The sequence below is a fragment of the Falco biarmicus genome, chromosome 2 (genome assembly GCF_023638135.1).
Source record: "Falco biarmicus isolate bFalBia1 chromosome 2, bFalBia1.pri, whole genome shotgun sequence".
Taxonomy (NCBI): Eukaryota; Metazoa; Chordata; class Aves; order Falconiformes; family Falconidae; genus Falco; species Falco biarmicus.
In genome coordinates this window covers 79,832,235-79,854,967 of record NC_079289.1, presented here as the reverse complement: position 1 = coordinate 79,854,967, position 22,733 = coordinate 79,832,235, and the positions used below count along the sequence as shown (strand labels likewise).

The following is a 22,733-nucleotide window of genomic DNA, read 5'->3' as shown; positions in this document are numbered from 1 at the left end:
GTCCTCCTGACCCTATCATACATAGCTCCTGCTTTGGTCTTCTCAGCCTAAGGTGATGAGCTGTGCAAGGCCAAATCCAATGTGCCATCTAGACATCATGCCCTGAGGCTGGGCTTGGAGCAGCTCAGGGTGGCACCAGGGACAAGCCTGTCCTTTCTGGTGGTGCCAGTCCCACCATGGGAGCCTTTGCAGAGCTGCACTAGCTAGTCCCCAGGGTTTCCAGCATGGACAGAGCAGACAAAATGGAGACAATATTCTCTGCTCTGGGCTGTCCTCACTGAAGGTGTTCCCCTGTGTTCCCCATTTCCATGGAAGGCTGCTGAAGGAGTGTCATAAGAGATCATGAACTCTTGATGTCATGGACTAGATGTGAACAGTTAACAGGATCATGATGTGGCGTCCTCTCCTCTGGAAGTGCCAGTTTCCATTATGCACAGCAGAGGAACTGAACAGCTTCCCTCATCACAGCCATGTTCCAGGAACATGGATTTTGTCAGGGAAAACCTTCATTTCTTCCCTGGCCTTTCAGGAGCCTTGTTTCACTTACACTGCTATGGTTTTTTGCTTCATCTCTCCTTCTCCTTGTTCCCTACAGCCTCCCCTCTGTCCTCTTTCTCTCTTCTTAGTAAAAAAAAGCCAAGCCAAATTCTTACTACTCTTGAGCATTTTATGAAGCTAAGCATATATTTTAATTTTCTAAATCCCAGAGTATGAATAAGTTGATACTTCAGAAAGAAGAGATACTGCTTTAGAAGCACTTCCAAAATATTGTGCAATATTGACTTATAAAAGTTATCCATAACTAGAACATGGGTCTTTAAGCATGCTCTTTTCTGCAAGCACACAGTGAAGGCTAAATCAAGTGAATGAAGACAAGGTGAGCCTGTGGGCCTTGTGTGCCAAAGAGATGAAGCACCTGGGGCTTCTGCCTTCCACCACCCACAGCTGCCTGCAGACTCCTCAGCTGCACGAGTTTTGATAAAAGACGAGCAAGCATGAGGCTGTGCAATTTGTGCTGCTCCTTTGCTGGGAGGTTACAGAAAGGTTTGCAAATGCTACAATATTACCTGATGCTCTTAGGCTAATTAAAAAGCGTGCTGAATTTTTATCTTCCCCTTTCCGTAGCCATGCCATCAGGGGCTACCTGATACCCTCACCAGGTTGAGTTACACGGGATGCTGCCGTAATGCCGCATGCGACAGATGACTGAACGGGCAGCTCAGTGAAAACCTTTCCAGAGCAGACTGGCTTAGCAACCTCAGAATTTCTTTTTGGTTTCTTTTGATAATGAAGAAGGAAAATAGTTTTGCTTTTAACTATGACTTCTCAGGAAGAGGTGAGTGAAACTTTGGGAGCATGTGATATCCTCTAAATAAATGCCACATCAGTGTTTAGCTTTTGTGTAGTGTACTTCACAATGCTGTTTTGTTTCCTGGTGGACAACTTATGCACCAGTTAGAAGGCTTTTTTTTTTTAATATTTAAAAATCATGCACAGTAAGTTGTCCTTTTCTCTGCCTTAAAGCTAGCAGATTCTATGTAAAATTTAATTTATGTTCATTGAAATGTATGTTAAATTTTTATCAAATGAAGGAGTAGAAACCCTATTGCAGTTGTTTGATGAAAAATGAAAAGATATTCCAGGTGACTTAAAGATATAGTGTCGTAGACAAAACATGTATTCTTCACCTAAGATGTGTCATTGTAAGCATTTTCTGGGACTGACTTTACAAACCCACCACTTCTACAGCTTACCAGCTCCACTGTCTTTAACAAACCTGGACCTATTTCACACCCCTGTGAGTTCAAATGTCTGATTCCTTTTGCCAGTGCCAGTGTGCAGAACTGGAGTCAGAAATTAGCATTTCAAATCTATTAACCTTGAATTCTAGCATAGCCCATTTTGATTCTTTTTCACTGTGTAGAAAGCGATCAAAGGTTTTATGAAGTAAAATTCAGTGGCCCCTGCATGAGGATCCTGTCAGGTGCTGTGTGGATGTCATACACTGTTTAGTCTTTCTCTTGTTTCCTATTGCAATTAAAGAACAGGGGACGGATTCACACCCCCAGTGTGAGTTATTAAAAGTAGCTATGGTGCTTAGACAAATTTAAACAAAAATTAACTTCACTAGTTTGCTGGTAAGTTTATTACAAGAGCTCCTCTCATGAACATTAGATACATAATGCACTGTGTCCAGCTCTGGAGTCCTCAGCACAGGAAAGACATGAACCTGTTGGAGCAGGTCCAGAGTTGGGCCACAAAAATGATTCCAGGGCTGGAGCACCTCTGCTATGAGGACAGGCTGAGAGAGTTGGGGTTGTTCAGCCTGGAGAAGAGAGGGCTCTGCAGAGACCTAATTGCGGCCCTTCAACGCTTAAAGGGGGCTTATAAGAAAGATGGGGACAGACTTTCTAAATAGGGCCTGTTGCAATAGGACGAGGGGTAATGGCTTTAAACTAAAAGGGGGTAGATTTAGACTAGGTATAAGAAAGACATTTTTTAAGTGAGGGTGGTGAAACACTGGAACAGGTCGCCCAGAGATGTAGCAGATGCCCCATCCCTGGAAACATTCAAAGTCAGGTTGGATGGGGCTCATTGCAGGGAGGGTTAGACTAGAATGACCTTTAAAGGTCCCTTCCAACCCAAACTATTCTATGATTCTATGATAACATTTTGCAAGGTGATTATCTTCTTTTTTTCTTCTTTTTTTTCTCCTGTTGAGACAGGTACAAGAGACAAGTCCCACTACTGGAAGTCTTGAAATCATCTCTGTTACAGACGACGAACCACCAGTGTCAGAAATTGAGTTTTCCTTCAAAAGATTTTTTTGCATACCACAAGCAAAAGTGGACCCCACTGCAGATGGATCTGGTAGGGACACTGCAGAGCTTTTTGATCTTTGTAATGTAAATGGATAATGTAGGTCTTTAGCCCTGCAAAATTATGCTTGCCCACTCAGTCAGAGAAAGGAATCACCTGGAGAAGAAACACAACCTCACTCCCCAGCCATGAGGTTTGCCAGCATATTAAGAGGTGGTGACACCTTGGCTGGCTTGCATATGTAAGCATTTTTCATAGCCAGATTATTCACACACTTCAGCCACATAGCAAATATTTGCTCACACTTCCCAGACACGTTTTTGAATGGCTTACTTGAAATTTTACCAACCTGGCATTTGGCCCACTAAAAAACCAAATATACAATACAGCCTTGGAGGGATAGCATGCACGTTTGCTGTTTCCCATAGGTTTCATGGCAAAAATAGCTTCAACAGAGGCAGGCTGAGCATCAAGGATGAAGATAGAGCAATTTAATTTTCTAGTCCATTAGCTACTACAGCTGTCTATTTTCTGGTCTATACTCCATTGCCAAAACCAGCTACTCAGCTGTTGCTGACAGTCTGTGTAGGCTGGGATTTTCTTATGAGTCTATAAGCCCTGGGAGACACTCCTCATTCTTGACTGATTATAAGTGTCTGGCAATCTCAAATTCAAAGCTTAAAGAATGATGAGAGTGAAGAGCAGCATGAATTAAAATTGAAGACAAGATTCTGTCAGTTCCAGTGTGTACCCAAGACCGAGCTGTGTATGCCATTTTCTCATAGTTTGCTCTTTGTATATCAGAATACGTATGAAACAAGTGAACTGTTGACAATACCACTATGTTGGGGTCAGCTATGGAGGTGGCTTGTTCGCAGGACTAGTCCAGTTCATGAAATATATTCAGCAATTACTAATGATGAATATTTTAACTTCAGAATCGTATTTTTTCATTGAGAACTCAATGCTCAGCCTTGAGCCATTGCTCAGACCTCTCCTTGTCTTTATAGCAAAATTTGGAACAGATCGCTGTTTTCCAGTACCAGTTTGGGGGTCCTGTTTTTTGCAAATTTAGCTTTCTATCACTTTCAGTTAACCTTACTTCCAAGTCCAAAAGGACCAGTCACTTTCCTCCTTTTTGTCTTGAACACCTATTTACTAGCTAGTCCTGCCTTTCTCTAATATCCCTGCTCCTGTTCAAATCTTTAGGCTCTGTTTCCATGCCTTTGCTACCCCAACTGTGCCGGAATGCACTGTGCATGTGACTTAGCTCCCTGGTGCATGAGACAGAGCTATGTGGCCTCTGGCCTCATCGCAGGATTTTTGTTGTCCCAGGCTCATCACTCAGAGCAGCATCCGGCTGGGGCTAACAGCTGGAGGGAGCACAGGGACTGTGGGCTTGGTACCGGCAAGAGTCAGGAGGCATCACAGATAGGAACGGTCATATGGAGGAGACTCAAACTAGCTTATTCTTCTGTACTTCCACTGAAAGAATTTATTAGTCCATTTGAGTGTTCTGAAGTCCTCAAAGATTATACCTGTATCCTGCACACAGGTTTGATTACACAAACAAACCAGGTCTGAATTTAATTTTTATTCTGGGACTCATGTTTTCAGGAAAGGTGTTTGTATACTTCTAAAGCTCACAGTGTGATGTAACCCATGAAAATAAAATGTAGAGCTCATATCCTTCATTGCATTGAGGCCACGCCAGGTGCTTTGTAAGAATGTGACTCAGACCACTTGTGGGGCAAATGCTGAAGGGATGTCTGAGAGCATCAGCCAGCCCCAAAGCACTTGGAGTGTTCTCAGCCCCTGAGTCAAGGGATCTGAACCCCTCCGGGTCAGGTCAGCTCATGAAATGTATATACTGCCATCTAGTTTAATGTTAGATAAATCTTTTTCATTGCAAACTCAAGCTGATTTAACTTCACAGAAGCTATCCTCTCTGTTTGGTTTCTAGGAGATATCGAACCACCTTCTGTGTGCCATGTTCTTCTCTCTCTAAAATACTTCCCATATATCTGTGGCTTATTCCTTGCAGTAATCCTAGCAGTTGCCATTGGCCTGGGTGGTGAGTACAATTAGTTATTCATTAAGTTCTCGCTTAACCATTCAAATGCTTAATTTTTCATGAGCCTTTTACTTAGAATGGAATTAAACTACTGCTGCGGCTTGTTTGATGAAATAAAAAATCTTGCTGATGTGATGGCTTTAAATTTTATTTACATGTAGGGATAAAACAGATCTGGCACTCATAAGAGGATTGGTGTAATATTTACAACGTGGGAACCTGCAGCTCCATGAAACCTTTCTCCAGTAAAACTTCACCGATTCCTCTCGGGTGGTGAGCTAAGAGTTTAGAAACTGAGGGAGGCTTCAGGTAGTGCACACCCTATTTTTGTCCTGTAATTCACTTTAAGTTAGTTGTCAGAGAATTAAAGAACTTTCCCCTATCATGAACAATTTCTGCAAAGGAAAAGAAAAGGCAGAATGAGTTTAGTTGTGACTGGGAAGTGTGACCTGTCCAGGTCTAGGTGCCAAATATGTTGATGCTAGAGCAGTACCTCCACACCTGCAACAGGGATAAGCTTGTGGGAGGTTGAGGCATCCCCTCAGGAAGAGAGCGCACTGACCGTATTTTGCAAGGGTCTACTTGCTTTGCTGCTGCTGGGCTGAGGCACCAGGCAGAAACTTGTCCTGGAGTGAAACATTAATTTGGTAGAGGGAGCTGAGAAGGAGTCAGCACAGACAGCAAGGCTGGCCAATCCTACGAGTCATTACTAATGGATGAGTTTAGCAGCACCGAGTAGCAACCTCCAGGTTGCATTTCAAAAGTTCCTAGAGTACAGGAGTTTTCTTTTCCTTAGTAAGAGAGAAATCTGGCCAGATAATGGAAGTCAGAAGTGTTAATTTAATATCAAAGTGTGTTTTCATCACCCTGTTTTCTCTCATTCTTGTTAGTCCAATACAACTGCATTGGGAAGTTTCGCTGCCGATCATCCTTTAAGTGTATCCAGAAATCAGCCAGGTGCAATGGTGTCTTCAACTGTAAAGAAGGGGAGGATGAGTACGGATGTGGTAATTCAAATTTGATTATAAATCCCTCCTACCTCCTCCTGTAGCATCTGGCACATTATCAAGAAATGCATGTTGTAAAGACTTCAGGTGAGACAAGAAAGATCGAGACTAATGTATTATCTAAATCACCACTTCAGAGGGGCAATCTCTCTGAGGTATTGATTTACAGCTTGTGAGAAATTAAACTGCTCTTAGGACAAATGTGATGACTGCTGAATATTGTTACTGCCGTATTGGGCATGTTTCTCCATTAGAAGTCTAGATGCTTTATGACTGCTAGCGTTTCCTCTGCCTGCAACATACACCATCACTGCGTTAAAGTGTGTGTATACAGCACTCTCTGTATTCACCAGCACACAGTTGCACTGTGTTGGTTCTGAAGATTGCAAAAGCCTAATATTAAGGGATGTGGGAACAGGAGAGATCAGCACTGCCTTTTGTGCATTGAGTATTGTGGAGTCTGCTGCTTCGTGTATAGAATGTATGGCCCCATGTCTGAGTTTCTCTCTGTAATGGTTTCAGGCGTCACAGGGACGTTTTAAATGGTCCCTTCCTGTCCTGTGCTATCGAAGATGACTATAGTGTTTGCAGCCACTGGAGGGAAAGGACTGTACTAGTATTAGTAAACAAAGTAACTGATTTTTAGATCAGTGCACTTGTAATTCTGACTCCTGTACCTACAGGTAAGGAGGCAGCACAAGTCTCCATCTGTGCCATATGAGGAATGAGCTTTTGGCCCCAGCTAACCCTGCACAATGCTTTCAACCTTTTGTGTGTTTTCCCCAGGGAGTCTTCAGGCCTCTGTGGAGCTTGTGGGCAATATGTCTGCTTTTCTTGTCTGCCTCTGTGCTTCCATAACACTGGCCTATGGGCCTGTAGGAAATCCCTGTCCAGCAGTGACCTCCCTTCTCTCTGGGCAGACCATGTAGATGTGCCGTTTTCCAGGTCCAGGTGCCTCCTGCTCATCCAGGGCTCTGCACCCTGGCAGCAGCTGTGGTGTGGGGCACAGGGGTGAGGAGGACATGGCGACATGCAGGACAAAGGGTGGTGGGTGGTGGCTCTGTACCTGGGCCTCCTGCAGTATTTCTCCATCGGTCTCTTGGCCAGGGGCCACCCAGCTTGCAGGGGAAGGGCTGTGCTGAGCAAAGCCTGGCTGGCACAGGGAAGGAATCCTTGGGACCTGAGCTCCTGACCTGTGCACCCCTCTTCTCCCCAGTCTTTACATGCTCATCAGCCCAGACATGCCAGCCCCATTTCAGAAAAGGGAAGCAGATAGGAAACTCTATGGAAGCTTGGAGATGTCTGCATGCAAGTGCACCCACCTCTCTGATTGCACTGTGCAGTGTAGGAGGTGCCAACCACCCTTCATCAGTTTTCTTGATTGTAGGTTTCCTTGGTGCCAAGCATCTGAAGCTCCAACTCACTGCAATGAGCAAAACTTGCTTTGGCTTGTCGGAGGGCAAGGCAGCCTTCTTTAATACAGATGGAGCTAGCATCCCCCATCCATTCCCATGAGCACGGACTTTTTCCTCCTGGCTCTTTTAGCTTGGTGTGCCTTGGTTCCCTTCCTTAAGGGGGGGTGGGGGTGGGGAGGGGGAGGGGGAAGCACAGAAAAAAATCTGTCAAAGCATCGAAGTAATGAAAAAGTCAAGCAGTAAAAACTCAGTGAGCCAAGAAATGTGTATGCCACATTTATCCACATGCTGCATGGACACTGTTGTGCACCTGTTGTGTACCCAATAGTTCTTCTTCACAACTCATGTTGTTCTTCTGGATCTCAAAGTCAGGTTGAGTGGCAAGAAAGCAGTGCTGCAGGTGTTCACTTCTGGGTCCTGGCGAACGGTCTGCTCTGATGACTGGAAAGAAGAGTATGGAAATACTACCTGCAAACACCTGGGTTTCTCAAGGTATGAACACAAAATGGAAGAAACTTTATTTGGCATTTTGAACAAACTCTGAAGTTTTCAGTCTTTCTAAAGAAACCTTGTATTAGACTGTGCTTTAAAAGAAAGAAAGACTTATCAATACACCTTTGTGAATTATATGGTTCAGGAGATTTGGGATGATGTGGGAAATAGTCCTGAATACTTGTGCACTGTTATGAATCCTCAGTGATGGCCAAATACAGTGGTTTGGTTAAATCTTCCCTATGGGGTGCAGGTGCCTGAATCCTACTCGTCTCTCTAGTAGCTTACAGCCTGTCAGAAAGGCTGTAAACATATGGAAAATGCTCAGATGTTTTTTATTCTCATTTCTTTTACTTTATCTGTAGGAAAATTGTATATATAATACATGTGATGACATCTGTTATGAGTTAAGAACCACCTCACAATCAGAGAATAACCTAGTAAGGTGGTTCTTACTGGATTGATCCCCTTCCTGAAAAAGGACCATTTGTTTCACAAACTTTCACACAATTAAGAAAGAATTTGAAGTTGTGGCTTGCAATGATGCTATGTTATTTCTTACAATGGCATCATTCTGATTTCTGCGCTTTATAGTTAACAGTATAAAGCTTCTTTTGAAGAAATTCTTGTGGCCTTTAGTACAAAATACATCTCAATTGTTCAATAAAAAAAAGAAAAGAAAAAATTACAAATTATTCATCCTCCCTGCTTCAAAACATAACTCTAGAAAAAGGATACAATGAGCTTGTTAGTACTTCAGGAAATGTGCCAACCAGTTACAATAAAAGCTTTATTGGAATACTAGAATTAAAATTTGCTTTCTCTGCCAGTTAAATTCCTTTCAGCATGTGTGACTTCCATGCATGATTATGGCAAAAATACATGCACGTGATAAGAAGCATTACTTGGGGAGGATAGGATTACTTTATCAAGTATCAGAATTCAATTATTGTGGTTGCTACAGTGGGTTTTCATTAGCAGAACCACTGAATTATTTAAACAGATTACTGAAATGCTGTCTGAGGAAGCTGTGTTTATGGTTTATTTGCAGTTACGTGAGTTCAGGTTACCTGCCCGTGGCTGCAGTTGAAAAACAGTTTCAAAGACATTTTGTATCCCTCAGCCACTGGTTATCAGCTGATCAAGTGACATCCCTGCACAATGCAACAAACCTCAGGTATGCCTCAGCGTGCTCATCCTGACAGAAAGCAAGCAATCAATAGAAGGAGAATTAGTAACGGTCTAAGACTGTTGCCTGTTTTTCAGGCATGTAGTACTTCATAAGTGGTTGATGGTGTTATGTGTCATAAACCAAGGTTCAGTAGCAGTCTTGCTGGAGTACAAATTAAGAGCCTGATCCAAGGCCCATTAAAGTCAACAAAGGCTTTAAAATGAGCTATTTGAAAAGCCTGTTTGTCCCGTGATTCCTTTTTTTGCAAATGGATAGGCACCAGGCGCTTATCTTTTCCCACTGTGAAGCGGTTTGTTTCAGTTTACAGATTCCCAGATATTTCCCAGTGGGTTTATGAACCCTTTATGGTCCATTTCTTCCTCCTGACAATTGCTTGTTTTTCTTAGTTACCTTTCACTGAGAAGCAAGCTATGGATCCAAGGAGACTACAGATCACATGTTGAAAATCACTGATAAGCCTCCCCTTGCCGAAGAGTGAACCGCTCTTCAGCAGGGCAGCATATGGTCTGCGGGCTCCTGATGGTATTTAAGCTCCTAACTTAAGTATTTCAGCTAAATGCCCTGAGTAGATTGGATGAGTACCTGACTTTGTACCTATTTCAGTATGTGAGTTACTTATATTTATGTGCACATAGCTGTACAGGAAGATGACACAATACTGAAAAATGTCCCAGTATTTGTGAATTGAAGCTAATACTGCACTGTCTTTTTGTCTTAGAGAGGAATGTACTTCTGGGAATGTGATCATCTTAAAGTGTTTGGGTAAGAATCAAGAAAAACGAAAATAAAATCAGAAACTGTCCTTCATCCACTGCATGGCAAGAGTTGAGTGAAATTGTGTACTCAGGGCATACTATAACACCGGTTTATCACACAAAAGAAAAACAATATTTATTATATAAAGCTTAAAAGAATTTCAGAAAGTGAGCATAGGCTGAAAGGGCAGACTGGGAACATCAGGTATCAGGAGCGTTTTGGTGAGAATGTAGTAGGAAGTAGATGTTTAAGGATCGGGAGTTGAACCCATGGACTGATAGTGTAATTCCAACCCTGCCATCTCAGCGGTGAATAGGAAATTCTGTCTTAACATTTGAGCTTTCACCCCACACCTCTCCGTATCAGCTAGTTCTCAGATTGGAATATGAAAAGGTCAAAAACCAGCATCAAAATAATCACTGGGGATAGGAGATGCTTCAGGTTGCCTATGTGGGCCCCTGGGACCCTGTATGTTTAAGAAGGGCAGAATGCTGGAGTTTACAGCTCAGCTGAGCACTACATCTGCAGGGGAGAAAACGTGAACCTCGCAGCCCCCATACAGGCTGCCAGGCACGATGCTTCAGGGATGGCAGGGAGGAGGAGAAACCTCTGGGAGCAGCCCCAGATGTGGGCCATGGGGATGGGGTTGGTTCTGCTGCAGAGACCTCCCAGCCTCAGCAAGTCTGGGAGCAGAGGGGCTGAAGGTGACCAAACCTCCGTGGACTGTAACCTTTGCTTTCTGGCAGCGTGCGGGACACGGGCCAGCTATGGACCACGGATTGTGGGGGGCAATGCATCCTCCCCCCGGCAATGGCCCTGGCAGGTCAGCCTGCAGTTTCACGGACACCACCTCTGCGGAGGGTCCGTCATCACCCCACGCTGGATCATCACAGCTGCCCACTGCGTCTACGAGTAAGTCCCTAAGTCATCTTGCTCGGGGTGTCCCACTGGCCCTGCTTGCAGCGGGTCTGTATGGGGGGCCACTGCAGTGGAGGGCTAATGCACTGTGATTTCTCTTCAAAATGAACTGAAGGAGAGATCGGGTTATCCTTATTTCATGGGCTTGCTCAATAACATTTAAGCCATCTCTCTCTCTCCTTGCATGAGTGCAAGTCTTTACTGAAAAAAAAGTCTCCCCAAGAAGTGATCCAAATCAGGGCCCCCAGTTTTCAGATAACCTGGGCACTCCCAGCTTCCTGGGAAAGCAGCTTAAAATATTTAAGCACCAGATTTTAGGTATCCCAATCTGCAATTTCTGTACATTGTGTGTGAGTTAACAGCTCAGGAGGAATTTGGGCTTGGCTGCTCTGGTAATTTGGAGCTCCAAAATAAATTACACTAATCCTTTTCCAGTTGTGGTAGGTAGTGAATTGTGCCGTGCTTAGTGCCCTTTACCACATACTGTTCCTTTTTATGCTGTTGAAGCAGTCTTTCAGTTGTAAGTAGATGCTAAAACAGTTATTTCCACTCCTATCCTTTGCGTTGTTATAAACACAGCCTTCTCTCTTATTTATAATGAGTTGTCTGTTTATGGCCAATAGTGCAGGACAGCTCTTCTCACTCTTACAAACTCGAGCTCACTTTCACCAAAGACATTTAGACAGCTAAAATGGGATTTTTCTGACCACTTCTAGGCACCCACAATACCCGCCTGCTTCTGATCAAGTCCTGTAGGATGCTTTTATACCCAGTAGCAAGAAGAGATGGGACAGATGAATCCCACCCCTAGATCCTATGCAGATTCCAGTCTTGCCACAAAAACAATTACTCGGGGAATTAAGCATTTTAGGACTTTTGTCCTTAGCTCCATCCCACAACCCAGTTGGCTGTGGTGTGTTCAAAGGCTGATGCAGGATGGGAGCTGGCAACACAACCCACATGCCTGAAGCCTTTTCCCAGCACTGCTGCCAGCCCATTGCTAGCCCTGTGGGGTGAGGCCAGAAGAGGAGCTGCTCATGTGCCGCAGGCTGAAAGATGTGGCTGCTTATGAACTGGGGGCAGAAGCACCTTCCATAAGTGCTGCTGATCTAGCCAGATGGCTGAGCACAAGGGTGCCAAGCAGCAGCATTGACTGCTGTGGGGTCACCCAGGAGGACAGACAGGTAGGCCAGTGCAAAACTCGTATATTTGTAGAAAACTACAGAGGTAAAATACAAGTGACCCAGTGTGTTACTAAGATCAGTCACTCATTCTACATTTTTTGCAATAGATGCAAAACATAGCCAATATTAACATAGGTAAGCAACTACAGCAGACTGTAGGCATTTGCCTGTGGAGCCTTACAAGGCTCATAAGCTCAGAGGACAACTAGAAAACCTGAGATTTTTCTTTAAGATTTTTCACTCTCTCCTACCTCTTCGTTTCAGCCTTTACTTGCCGAGCTCGTGGAGTGTGCAGGTTGGTTTTGTGACTCATCAAGACACCCAGGTTCACCCATATTCAGTGGAAAAAATTATATACCATCGAAATTACAAACCCAAGACAATGGGAAATGATATAGCACTGATGAAACTGGCAGCACCACTTGCTCTCAATGGTAAATCTTTCTGTTAGCTTTCAATTGACTTTCTCATCTTTCTAGCTAAAAGTGGGAAGGGTCTTTCCTAGTACAGACAGGGAAATTTCTGTTGGCACCCTACGCCTGACCTAGAACTGTCAAGTGGATCCCCACTGCCTCTAAAAGCAATGAGAGATGTGCAGCACAGATGTAGCCAGTCTGCAGTTGTGATGGCAAGGCAGTGATGCCTGTTCAGACCGCATCAGCAGAAACCCCTCAGCCTCAGTATCAGGAACTCCTCTGTACTCTATACCCGAGCACAGAGAACAACAATTTGGTCGTAGGGCTCTGCAAAGTATTCCCAGTCCATTCAATTACTGAAAGAATTTAATAATAGGCAAACATTAACATTATCATTTCTAAATATTTTCCCTATCTCTAAAATAAATACCCCACCTCATTTTACTTGGAGGTCACAGAGATTTTTATTGTGCCCTTTCTGTGGGTATGGGGGAGATCCAGCAGTGTCCAAAGCTGAAAATCAAGCTTAAATTTCAAAGAGAAGAAAAGGTAATTAAAATATAATTATGCTTTTAAATGAAAATGACTTTTATTTTCTCAGCAGAATGCTACCTACAGCTGACACAGTTAGTGAATTGAAATGGCGTATAATAGTATGAATTTAAATGACCACCTGCCAATACCTTCTAATGACTGTGAGCTCTTTGCAAGGGGGAGCTGGTGCTCTCTGTGAATCTAGATTGTCAGTTCCTAAATAAATTCTCTTGAAACACTTCAAACTTCCACTTTGAATTAGCATTAAGCTTGGTCTTGCTTTGTTTTATGTCTCAGCTAGAGCTGTTTTCTTTTGCTCAGGGATAAGTTTGGGAGGTTGTCAAGAACAGTAATGGCTCCATCCCTGAGCGAGACACCTGCTATGCCTGGGAGGCTGGGGCAGCCCAGGGGGCTTGGAGGTTCCAGGCTGGGGGCTTGATGCTTTGAGCTGGGGTCATTGCACTGTGGAGAACTGAACCGCTAGGAATTACCCAGTAATACCTTGCATCTTCCCTCCCTTTGCTCAGTGCCAGCTCATCTTGACACGTCACGGTTTGTCCCTGCAAGCATCAAACACTGACCGTATTGCACGGTATTCAGTGCCCCAGAGCGCAAAGGCACTGAAAGTCTATGAGCCAGTGGGTTGGAAGCAAAAAGCAGCCCAGACCTCTGGTTGCCCTTTCAGAAGAGCGCAGGGATGTGCACACACGGCTCTTTGTACATGCCATTCCACACCATCTGTTAGGAGGTGCCATACAGTTGTGCCGTTTCTTTGCCCAGGCAGGGTGTTGTGGGGCCTCTGATCTGCCCATCCGCTGCATATGCGGTGCATTGCTTGTTGCTCATTCTTCAGTTCATTGACCTGCCAACACCTCCTTCTGTTGCTTCACACTTGAAACTAACGAGCCCTAGTGTAGGTACCGTTTCAAACCCAAGGTATTTGCCACAAGGCAAAAGACCTGCAGACCTGCCAGGCTATTTATGTGGGGACTGGGTCGTGTTCAGAACAAGTCCACTGCAAGACAAGTCCTCAGGCTTTACTGAGGCATACCATTTTTTGCTAAATTTGAAAAGTGATTCTTTCTTCCCTCTCTTTTATTTTTGGTTTGTTTGTCTTTTTTTTTTTAATAGGTCACATAGAGCCAATTTGTCTGCCTAACTTTGGCGAACACTTCCCAGCAGGGAAAATGTGTTGGATATCAGGATGGGGAGCAACTGTAGAAGGAGGTATTTAAACTGGTCTCCTGTTGATTACACTACATGAAAACATCTCACATACAGGAAATACAGGATTTGGCTGGAGCATTGTTCAACATTAAATTTTCTGGAATATCTTGGGGAGGAAAGAAGACATATTCCTAAGTATTATGCTCACTCTGAACTGCAAAAGTGCTATACAAACCCGCTTCACAAGGAATGGATAGGTACACCCTGTGAAAAGGCTGAAAATGACATGTAGACAGCAACACTGTTCACAATGTTGTACTCAGCCTCAGTTAAACAGGCTGTGTCCTTTATGACTTTGAGCGCAGAAAGCACAGCATGATTGCAAGAATCAATCCTCCATTTTTCCAGAGAAAGCATGTATGCATTTTCAGTCAGGTTGGATGATGTAGAAATTGCATCTGTGAATAATGTCACAAAGAAAAGGTCATTTATATATATATATATTTACCATTACTCACAGGTCGTGTTAATCAATAATATATACTGAATCACTTTCATGACAAAATGCTTGAATTGTCATGTCATTGTTTTTAATTATTCTTCCTTCATCTCACTCAACATGTTCTTGTTCAAAGAACAAGAACAGCATGTTATCTGACCTACAGCTAGTTTTAGCAAAAGGTGGGGAAAAAATGAAAGTAAGATTTACTGCATAAAGTGTCAGCTATATATTGACAATGGACTGTGCACATACTCCCATTTGTAGAAATGATCCATTCAGATTCCAAATAAGATAAAATAAATATTTATAAAATAAATCAGATCTTTGCAGATCATGTGTTGACTAACAGAACAGGCAATAAATTAGAAACAAATTTTGGCACTAGTATTGAAGATAGTGTCCTACTAGTTTTAAGTTCATTTGTGTCATTAATTGTCTAGTTTGAAGTAGAAACGTATAATGTACAGCTTTATACTATATATATACTGTGATAATCCAGAGCTCTACAGAGATACCAGTTACTGGATTCCGGAAGCGATGAGACAGCTGCCTTACTTTATTGTCATTTTAACTGTATTTCTTTTGCCCTTGCTTGCCGATTCTTCACATACTGAAACATTTTATGTTTATAATTAGAAATTAGTTTCAAGGATGTAGAGGTTTTTTCTTCTTTTTTTTTTTTGTTGTTGTTGGTTGTTTTTTTAACAGGTGATACATCTGACACCATGAATTATGCAGGTGTTCCTCTGATTTCTAATGCAATTTGCAATCACAGGGATGTCTACGGTGGAATCATAACTTCTTCAATGCTTTGTGCTGGTTTCCTAAAGGGAGGGGTAGACACCTGCCAGGTATGGAAGTTTCCAAACTTCAGCTGTGCTCATTAACAGCAGCAATGGAAAAACATGAGTAATAAGTTATCAGAAGGCACTCCCAGGCTTTTCTTGGGCAAACATTTGGGTTTGTGCCATTTCCTGTTTACCATGAGTATCGATCACTGACTGTGTATGCATTCATATGCTACAATTCCCTTCTTATATTTCTTCTGTGGGACCATATCTACTATTTCTGAAGCCAAATTTACTTAAGACATTTTTAAATTTCTTGCATGCGCTAGAGCACAGTGCCATCCTTTCTTTGCCCTGGCTGTGGCCTCTGCACTGCACTGAATGGCACTGCACGGTGAGCAGCTCTGGAGACTTGCAAGGTGTAGAAACTTTATGGTGAAAAGCAGGCAAAGCATATATCAAGAAAGAAGCAGAAGCATGTGATTTTGGAGACAGTAGAGTGAGGCAGGGGAAGAAAGAAAGGGAGAGGTGTCTGAGTAACTCAGAGGACTGGTAATGACTCTGGGGGAGAGGGGTTCATAGCAGTGATGGATCAGAGGATCCTTTGCAATGTGCAGTGGTGATGATTCAAAATCACTCCCAGAGTCATGATGGTGCCCACTTTGTGCAAGGTCTCATCCACAAACGCACTGATGTGAACTCACCTAGCTAGTAATGGAGCAAGGGCTGAGGAGGAGCTTCATGTTTGCTTAGTCCCTATTATGCATGGGACAAGACAAAGCAAAGGCATTAGTTACACAGATCTTCATTTAAGCCCCTGTTTGCACATGTACTCAGCAATGTACCCAGTATGTCAGTATGCCTGGGAGAGCTGCCCAAAGGCAGCATGCTCAGCATACTGCTCCAAGTGACAAAACGAGCCCTACTCACCAAAGGCAGAGGCTTGTTCCAAATTCCACCTTTTTTCATTGTGCTCCCTCTGATGCTCATAGGGCAGGGAACTGCCCCAGCAAATTAAATTGAGAGTTTCCAGTACTTTGATGTGAGTCAGCTGAGTCTCAAATCTGCTTAGCAAAGTGTCTGGGAAGGGGCAGAAAAGCAGTGTGCGAGACTGCAGGCAGGAGCAGGCAGGAAAGGGGGTGGGGTACAAGCTTCTTGTTGTGACCCTGGGCTCGGCTCAGCTCAGCTCAGCAGCCAGGAGCAGTGGGGAGAGACCAAGACAACGGCATGGAGACTGCAGGTTAGCGATGCCCTGCCTGCAGGACAGGCACACTCCCCAGCACCTAAATGTTGTTTAATAGCAGGCTTCAAAGTTGCTTCTGTTGTACTGTGCTGCTACCTGGGGAAAGAAAAATATGACCAATACATGCCTCCAAGAAGCCTCCAACTTCTGCCATAGCATATGCTTTTCCCAGACCCAAAAGAGAGCAGAAACAGGAGATGCTGAATTACTGGACTATGCCTTTCTCCCTGCCCCCTTAAATAGATGTTCCCCTCCTTTTCTGGGGCGCTGACATTTGTTTTAATTCTTTGTCCTCCAGGGAGATAGTGGGGGCCCTTTAGCATGTGAAGATATGAGCATCTGGAAGTTGGTGGGGACCACCAGCTTTGGAGTGGGCTGTGCAGAAAAGAACAAGCCAGGCGTCTACAGCCGAACCACCTCCTTCCTGGACTGGATCCATGAACAGATGGAGGTCTGGTTTTGCCCTGTCTCTCCATCTCGGGTTGTTGCTTTGCTCCACCTGTGCCACGCAGGGTTTAGCTCATATTTGTCACAGCTGAGTCATGTCATATGAACACATTTGACCCAAGGACATGTCTGGGGACCAGTGCAGGTCTGCGGGCAGAGCAGAGTGCAGGAGTCTTAGAGAGATGCAGGGGGCACTGGAGCAGGGGTAGAGAGGGGAGAGGAGCATGGGAGTGACTGGGGAGGGGGCCTGGAGGCACAGAGCAGGGAGCAGGGAGGTGTGAAAGGGCTGAGTAAGGAGATGGGGAGCAAGGGAAGAGATGCTAGGGGACTTTACCTGAAGCCATGAGGCTGCTACAAAAAAGCCTGGAGAGTGGAAGCTGAGAGGGCCAAAGAAATTGGTGACGGGGGGAGACAGCATTGGCTTGAAGGAGAGGAGAGCGGAGGCAAGGAGGTGGGGGGATGCTGCAGCCACCTTCACCTGACCGACAATGGCCCACTCGTTCTCCAGAGGCCAGGTCCTCTGCTGCCGGCACCCCTCCAGTGCTGCCAGGGAGGTGCTGGGTTCAGTCAGCTGAGCAGAGCGAGTCGTTGTGTTTCAGGCGGACTCCCAGGCAGGGGTTTGTTGCCTAAGCAGAGCCATCTAGAGACATTTTAGAGACCCCAGGCTGTCCCACTGGCTCACTGGTGTCCCTGCAGAAGGGTAAAGACTTTCAGGAGGATACAAATGTTTTGCTAAAGGTTGTCTCCTGTGAGTGCAAAGAGAAGTTTTTTATTGCTTTCCACTACGTGGTGAAAATTAGTCGATGTCCTTTCCCAAGATGTTTCTTGAACATTGTGAACAGAATTTCTGCTGCCTCCATTTTGGCCAGCTCTCCCACTAGGGAGGAAGCAAAAAGTTTATAGCACTAGGGGGAGTACCAGTGACCTACATACATTACTGTATGAGAAGTATTAATACTTCAACTATTAAATCTGAATAGAAATAAAAGGTTCCCACCCCTGGGGGAAAAAAAAAAACAAACCCAAACAAAAAAACCCAAAAAAACAGCAAGGGAAAAACCAAGAGGAAACAAAATAACCCATTTCAAAGCGTACTCATCTCCCTGCATACATGTGTTCCATGCATGCAGTATCTACCACTGTTACTAACGTATTCCTCCATCCCCTGTAACCATATTCCTTGATGAGTCTTACATGCCTGTATCAGCTCGTGCAAGGCTGAGAACCAGTGGAGTGCTGAAAGAAGCTGATGGCATTTGCTCAAGTTCACAGTGCACACAATGGGAATAGGACCACAGCTCTTTTGTTGAGGTGGTCTGATATTCTGAAGAACTTCAGCTGGCAGAACTGGCTTCAGCAGCCCTGCGATTCCTTTGGCGACCCTAGTACAAGAGGGAGAAAAAAAATCAGAGTTCTGATTGTGTTGAACCCTTTCAGAGTTCAGTAGGCAGCAACATGAGCATTTGAATAGATGCATAACTGGTTTTGCTTCCCAGAGAGAAGAACTGCAGACCTGAGGAGAATGGCAGCGTGCTGGGCTTCTGAAAACCCACATCATGCTTTGGCCCCATAGAAGGACCCACCACACTCTTCCGGACACCTGCTCTGAGCTTTGTACCTTCACAGACTACTTTTTACTATTTCCTATTGGTATTGGTAACTGTACTTACTGAAAACTGTTGCACATTTAGCCTCTTTTGGATGGAAGAGGCAGCTGGGTGCAGGATGATGGGCATGTGTATTTACTGTCAGCTACATGTGTAGAAAAAGTGCTAAGACTGATAACGTGGGAAGCTATCACAATGAAGTTTTGCAGGCACCATGAGTAAAAGACTAAAGCAACTTCAGATCAGGTTGCTAGCTAATATTTTAGTACTTACCTTCCAAGAACCAGAGACAAAAAGACTTTTTTCCTGAAAGTATTCATATATAAAGTCCATGCTCTGTTGCACCACCAGAAGCAGCTTGCTTTGAAGTCATAAAGCAGGCAGGAAGCAAGCAGTTGGCAATTTTGGCAAGCATTTGGCAAGTATGTTCAATTCTTGTTAGGAAAAATCCCTGGATTCAAATCTTACATCGTGTGGCTGTGAACAAAGTCCTTAAAAACTGAATTCTTAGGTCTGTTCTTGTGGTAAATAGCTCTGAAATGAGCTACACACAGGTTGTAACTTTACTGAAAAATTCTGAGATTACTGAACAGTCTGAAAGCGAAAAGGAGCTTCTTTACTGCCTTTCAATAAGCTAGAGAGTCAAAATCATTGCTGTATCTATGATGCACCATGCGGCGCAACAGCCATTGAATATCCCCAAGCTCACATCATGTAGTGCAGTTCACCAAGGCACTCGTGCTCAGTCACCTTCCCTGTTTTCCCTCCCTTTCTCTGCAGACAGGGCAATACAGAATCTGCCCTCTTTGCATCTATTAGTGGCATCAGTGGTGTTGATGAACAGATGCCAGCCAGGCGAGGGGCAAAACATCTGAGGTGCCGCTGTGGTTTCCTGTTTTACAAGCCATTTTAACATAACAGCCTTGTGTTGTTAGGTTGGAAAACACCTGATCATTTTGCACTTGCCCTTATTAAAAATCCTGGAATGAAAGTTGTTTCTTTTAGATTGATTGCCAGGAACTAGGTAGGGTGAATAATGGATAATATTGTCAGAACTTTTTGATATCAGCCCAAATCGATCTTATAATCTGATCAAGTGCTGCTGATCTGCTTGAAATATGGTTCTGGATGCAGTCTGTATGCTTCTACATCAGTATCTGCATCACCACTGTTATCTACCACTGCCACAAGAAAGCGCTAGTGGAACTGGAATTGCATTCTCACTGCAATGTGTCGGGTCAAAACCTGGACAGCAGGACAGCAAACCTGCATGAACTGTCAACCTCCACGTTGCTCTGTGGACACAAACTTTGATCTCAGAGGACATTGCATCAATACCTTTCACCCTAGCTAAAGAAACTGCAGTGCAGTGGAAACAGCACTTCCAAAAATATCATGTTGTTAAAAAGAAGAGGGAAGGATTATTGCAAAGATGACACGAAAGCTGAAATGAAATGGAAAATTTCAACTTGACAGAACCTTGACAAAATTAAAACAAAGTATGTTGAACCCTTGTGTAACTAGGACAATTTCAGAAGAGTTCTAATGTTCACTGTTTGTTATCATAACATTTTCACATCCCCAGCATGGCTCATGTTTTAGTATTATCAGCAGTCTGGAGATGAGAGCACTGCTCTCTGAGCTTATGGAGTTATTTGGTATTTCAGAAAGGATCCATGAAATTTCCTTTTGAACTCCTATTTTCATAAAAAGACTGTACAATAAGTATCCATTGTTGTCTGCCTTTATATTAAAGACAAATTCGATGTAAAATGTAGAAAGCTAGCAAAGTCTTCCCAACAAGAAGTCACTTTGACCCCCAGGTCAATGACAGTCACTTACGGGCAGACCTAGCTCAGTCAAATCTTTCTTCTGATTTCTTTTATGCCTCTTGCTGTGGTGTCTTAGGTACAGGCAGAATACAAGAGTCACTCTCTAAAGCTGGATTTTCCTCCCTCAACTTATGCCATTAATATGCATGCCAGGAGTTTTAAAGGAAATCTAAGTACAATATTAGCAGATTTCTTTGTGTTAACTCAGGTGAAGGTACATGAGGTTTTGAGAAATTTGCTGTGGGAAGGTTTTTGTACAGAATGAGCATTGCTTTTTTGCTTTATTCAGAGAGGTGGAATTGATGAGCTGGTCTTTACTGGTACTCAGTATTACAGCTGGAATGAACTGGTAGACAGTAAAGAAGCTTTTCAAAGAGTCTATATGACAGGTTACCAAGCTTTTCCTTTTCCTTGGATTTTCTTCTCTCTATTCAAGGAAAATAATTGGCTACACTCCATATGCACGTACAGAGGCCCACCAAACTAGGTGGGGCTGAAGGCAGCTCTAGTTTAGCTAATCCTGATTAGGCGTTTCATGATAAACACCTTGGAAGAATTTAAGATCTTTATACAGAGGAGTGCATATCTACTACATTATTAAAAAGGCTGATGAAACAGCTTCTAGCCTGTGAACTCAGATCGCTAGTCAATAATGGTTGCTTTAACAAAGGATTATGTTACAGCCATAGTATCCCTTAGAAATACAACCTGCTTGTATGCACAGCTTGTGGAGAAAACTCGCATCAACATGTAACAGACTCTCAGAAAACGAATCCAATGTATAACTTCACAAGAGATGTCCAGCATGTGAAGAAAAAGTCCTTTGCTGTTCGTCACCTGTTCCTGTTATCACGATAGTTAAGTCTGGAAACTGAGACAAATAAGTTTGAATGAATCAGATGTGACTTACTCAATATGCAGTTTCCCCAGACACTCTGAAAAGCATCAGATGGATAAACTCTCCTTTGGCCAATCTGAAATTCATTTTTTTCCACTTGAGATGTACAAATAAGAAGGTGATTTCTGCAAAGATACAGAGATAAGCATAAAAAAAAAAAGTTTAAATTTGGTGTCTGAGAAAGCCAGAGTGTTTTCTGAGAGGTGGCATGTTGCTGATATGTTAATGCGTCCTGCACCAGGAAGCAATCACTGCGCAGAGGTGGGGATGCCACGCAGCTCTGCTCGTAGGGACTGTCTCACAGGCAAAATTCATATAGGTCTGTAAATGCAAATTCAAGAACTGTACATTAAACTTAAAAAAACCCTCAACAGATCTACCTTGTCCAATTTTTTGACTGTCTTCAACGTTCAAACAAAGCAGACTGAGATCTTATGTTCTAAGTGCTGCATTGTAAATCGTGCTGGTTTTGCTGACAGACTTGGTTGATCCCTGAACAGTACACACTTTCCAGTATCTCTGTTAGTGTAGTACCATTTTAAGATAGGCAGATCATATTTCTTTTCTTCAACAAATAGCCCTGTGAGAAGCAGTTTCACAGTGCAGCAGAGCCTGAGGTTACTTCAAGGACAGCAAGAAGTGAGTCACTTCAGCAGTCAAACTTTAGGGAATGTACAAGGAAGTGTTTCTTATCTGAACTGAAAGAGCACACTGGATCATTGCATTTAATCTCTGATTTTATATATATTACACAAGCAGAGGCTTCTGAATTTTTTTGTGGTGGTGGTGTTGCTTTTGTCACACACTTTCATGTTAGTGGAGCTCCTGTCCCAGTAGAGGACGGCAGGTTGGGTCCCCAGCATTGACACCAGTGAGGCAGGTAGGTTTTTTAACAATTTACTTCAAGATTTGGCAAGGTAGGGGTAAAAAAGGTGTCTTGTGGATGACACAAAACAGCCAGACCAGTTTTTCCTGATTAAAAGAAAACTGACTCCCTGACAGATTCATTTTGCTGAAGAGCACTTTGGTAGCTGCCAGTCTGAGCAATATGAATGTAAAACGTAATAGGCAAGAGGAAAAAAAAAAATATCCTCCATCTCCTAATGCTGGAGTGTGTTTACGCAAGGTAAATGCAGGCAGATGACTGGCAGCTGAGCGAGGAGCCTGGCCTCACCTCGGGCACCCATGTTAGACCTCTGTTTTGAGATTGCCAGCACGCATCTATGTGTCCCCATAGCCAGGGCTGGGTACAGCCGCACAGTGAAAACAAGCTTGGCAAAATGCAACCTTAGAAAGTAAGGCCAGAGCAGCAGCTTTAGTCCTTTAGCAGAGGACTAAACAAATGGAAATTAGCTACAGCAAGCAGGATGCTGCCCTGTGCACCCATTTGTCAAGGACTGTTCCCTGCTGAGCCTGGGGTAGGGCAGGCTGGTGGAGCTCC

At 43.7% G+C, this 22,733-nt stretch overlaps 1 protein-coding gene across 1 annotated transcript; it reads left to right on the top strand.

The window, feature by feature from the left end:
* Nucleotides 1-1,148: 1,148 nt before the first annotated feature.
* TMPRSS3 (transmembrane serine protease 3) lies at nt 1,149-21,650 on the top strand. Its single transcript, XM_056329979.1, has 13 exons — nt 1,149-1,336; nt 2,727-2,871; nt 4,784-4,894; nt 5,785-5,901; nt 7,685-7,808; nt 8,860-8,985; nt 9,719-9,762; nt 10,503-10,668; nt 12,123-12,292; nt 13,940-14,035; nt 15,186-15,328; nt 16,807-16,959; nt 18,452-21,650. The coding sequence occupies exons 1-13, from the start codon at nt 1,319-1,321 to the stop codon at nt 18,470-18,472; spliced, it is 1,434 nt and encodes a 477-aa protein (XP_056185954.1). The 5' UTR covers nt 1,149-1,318; the 3' UTR covers nt 18,473-21,650.
* Nucleotides 21,651-22,733: the final 1,083 nt, after the last annotated feature.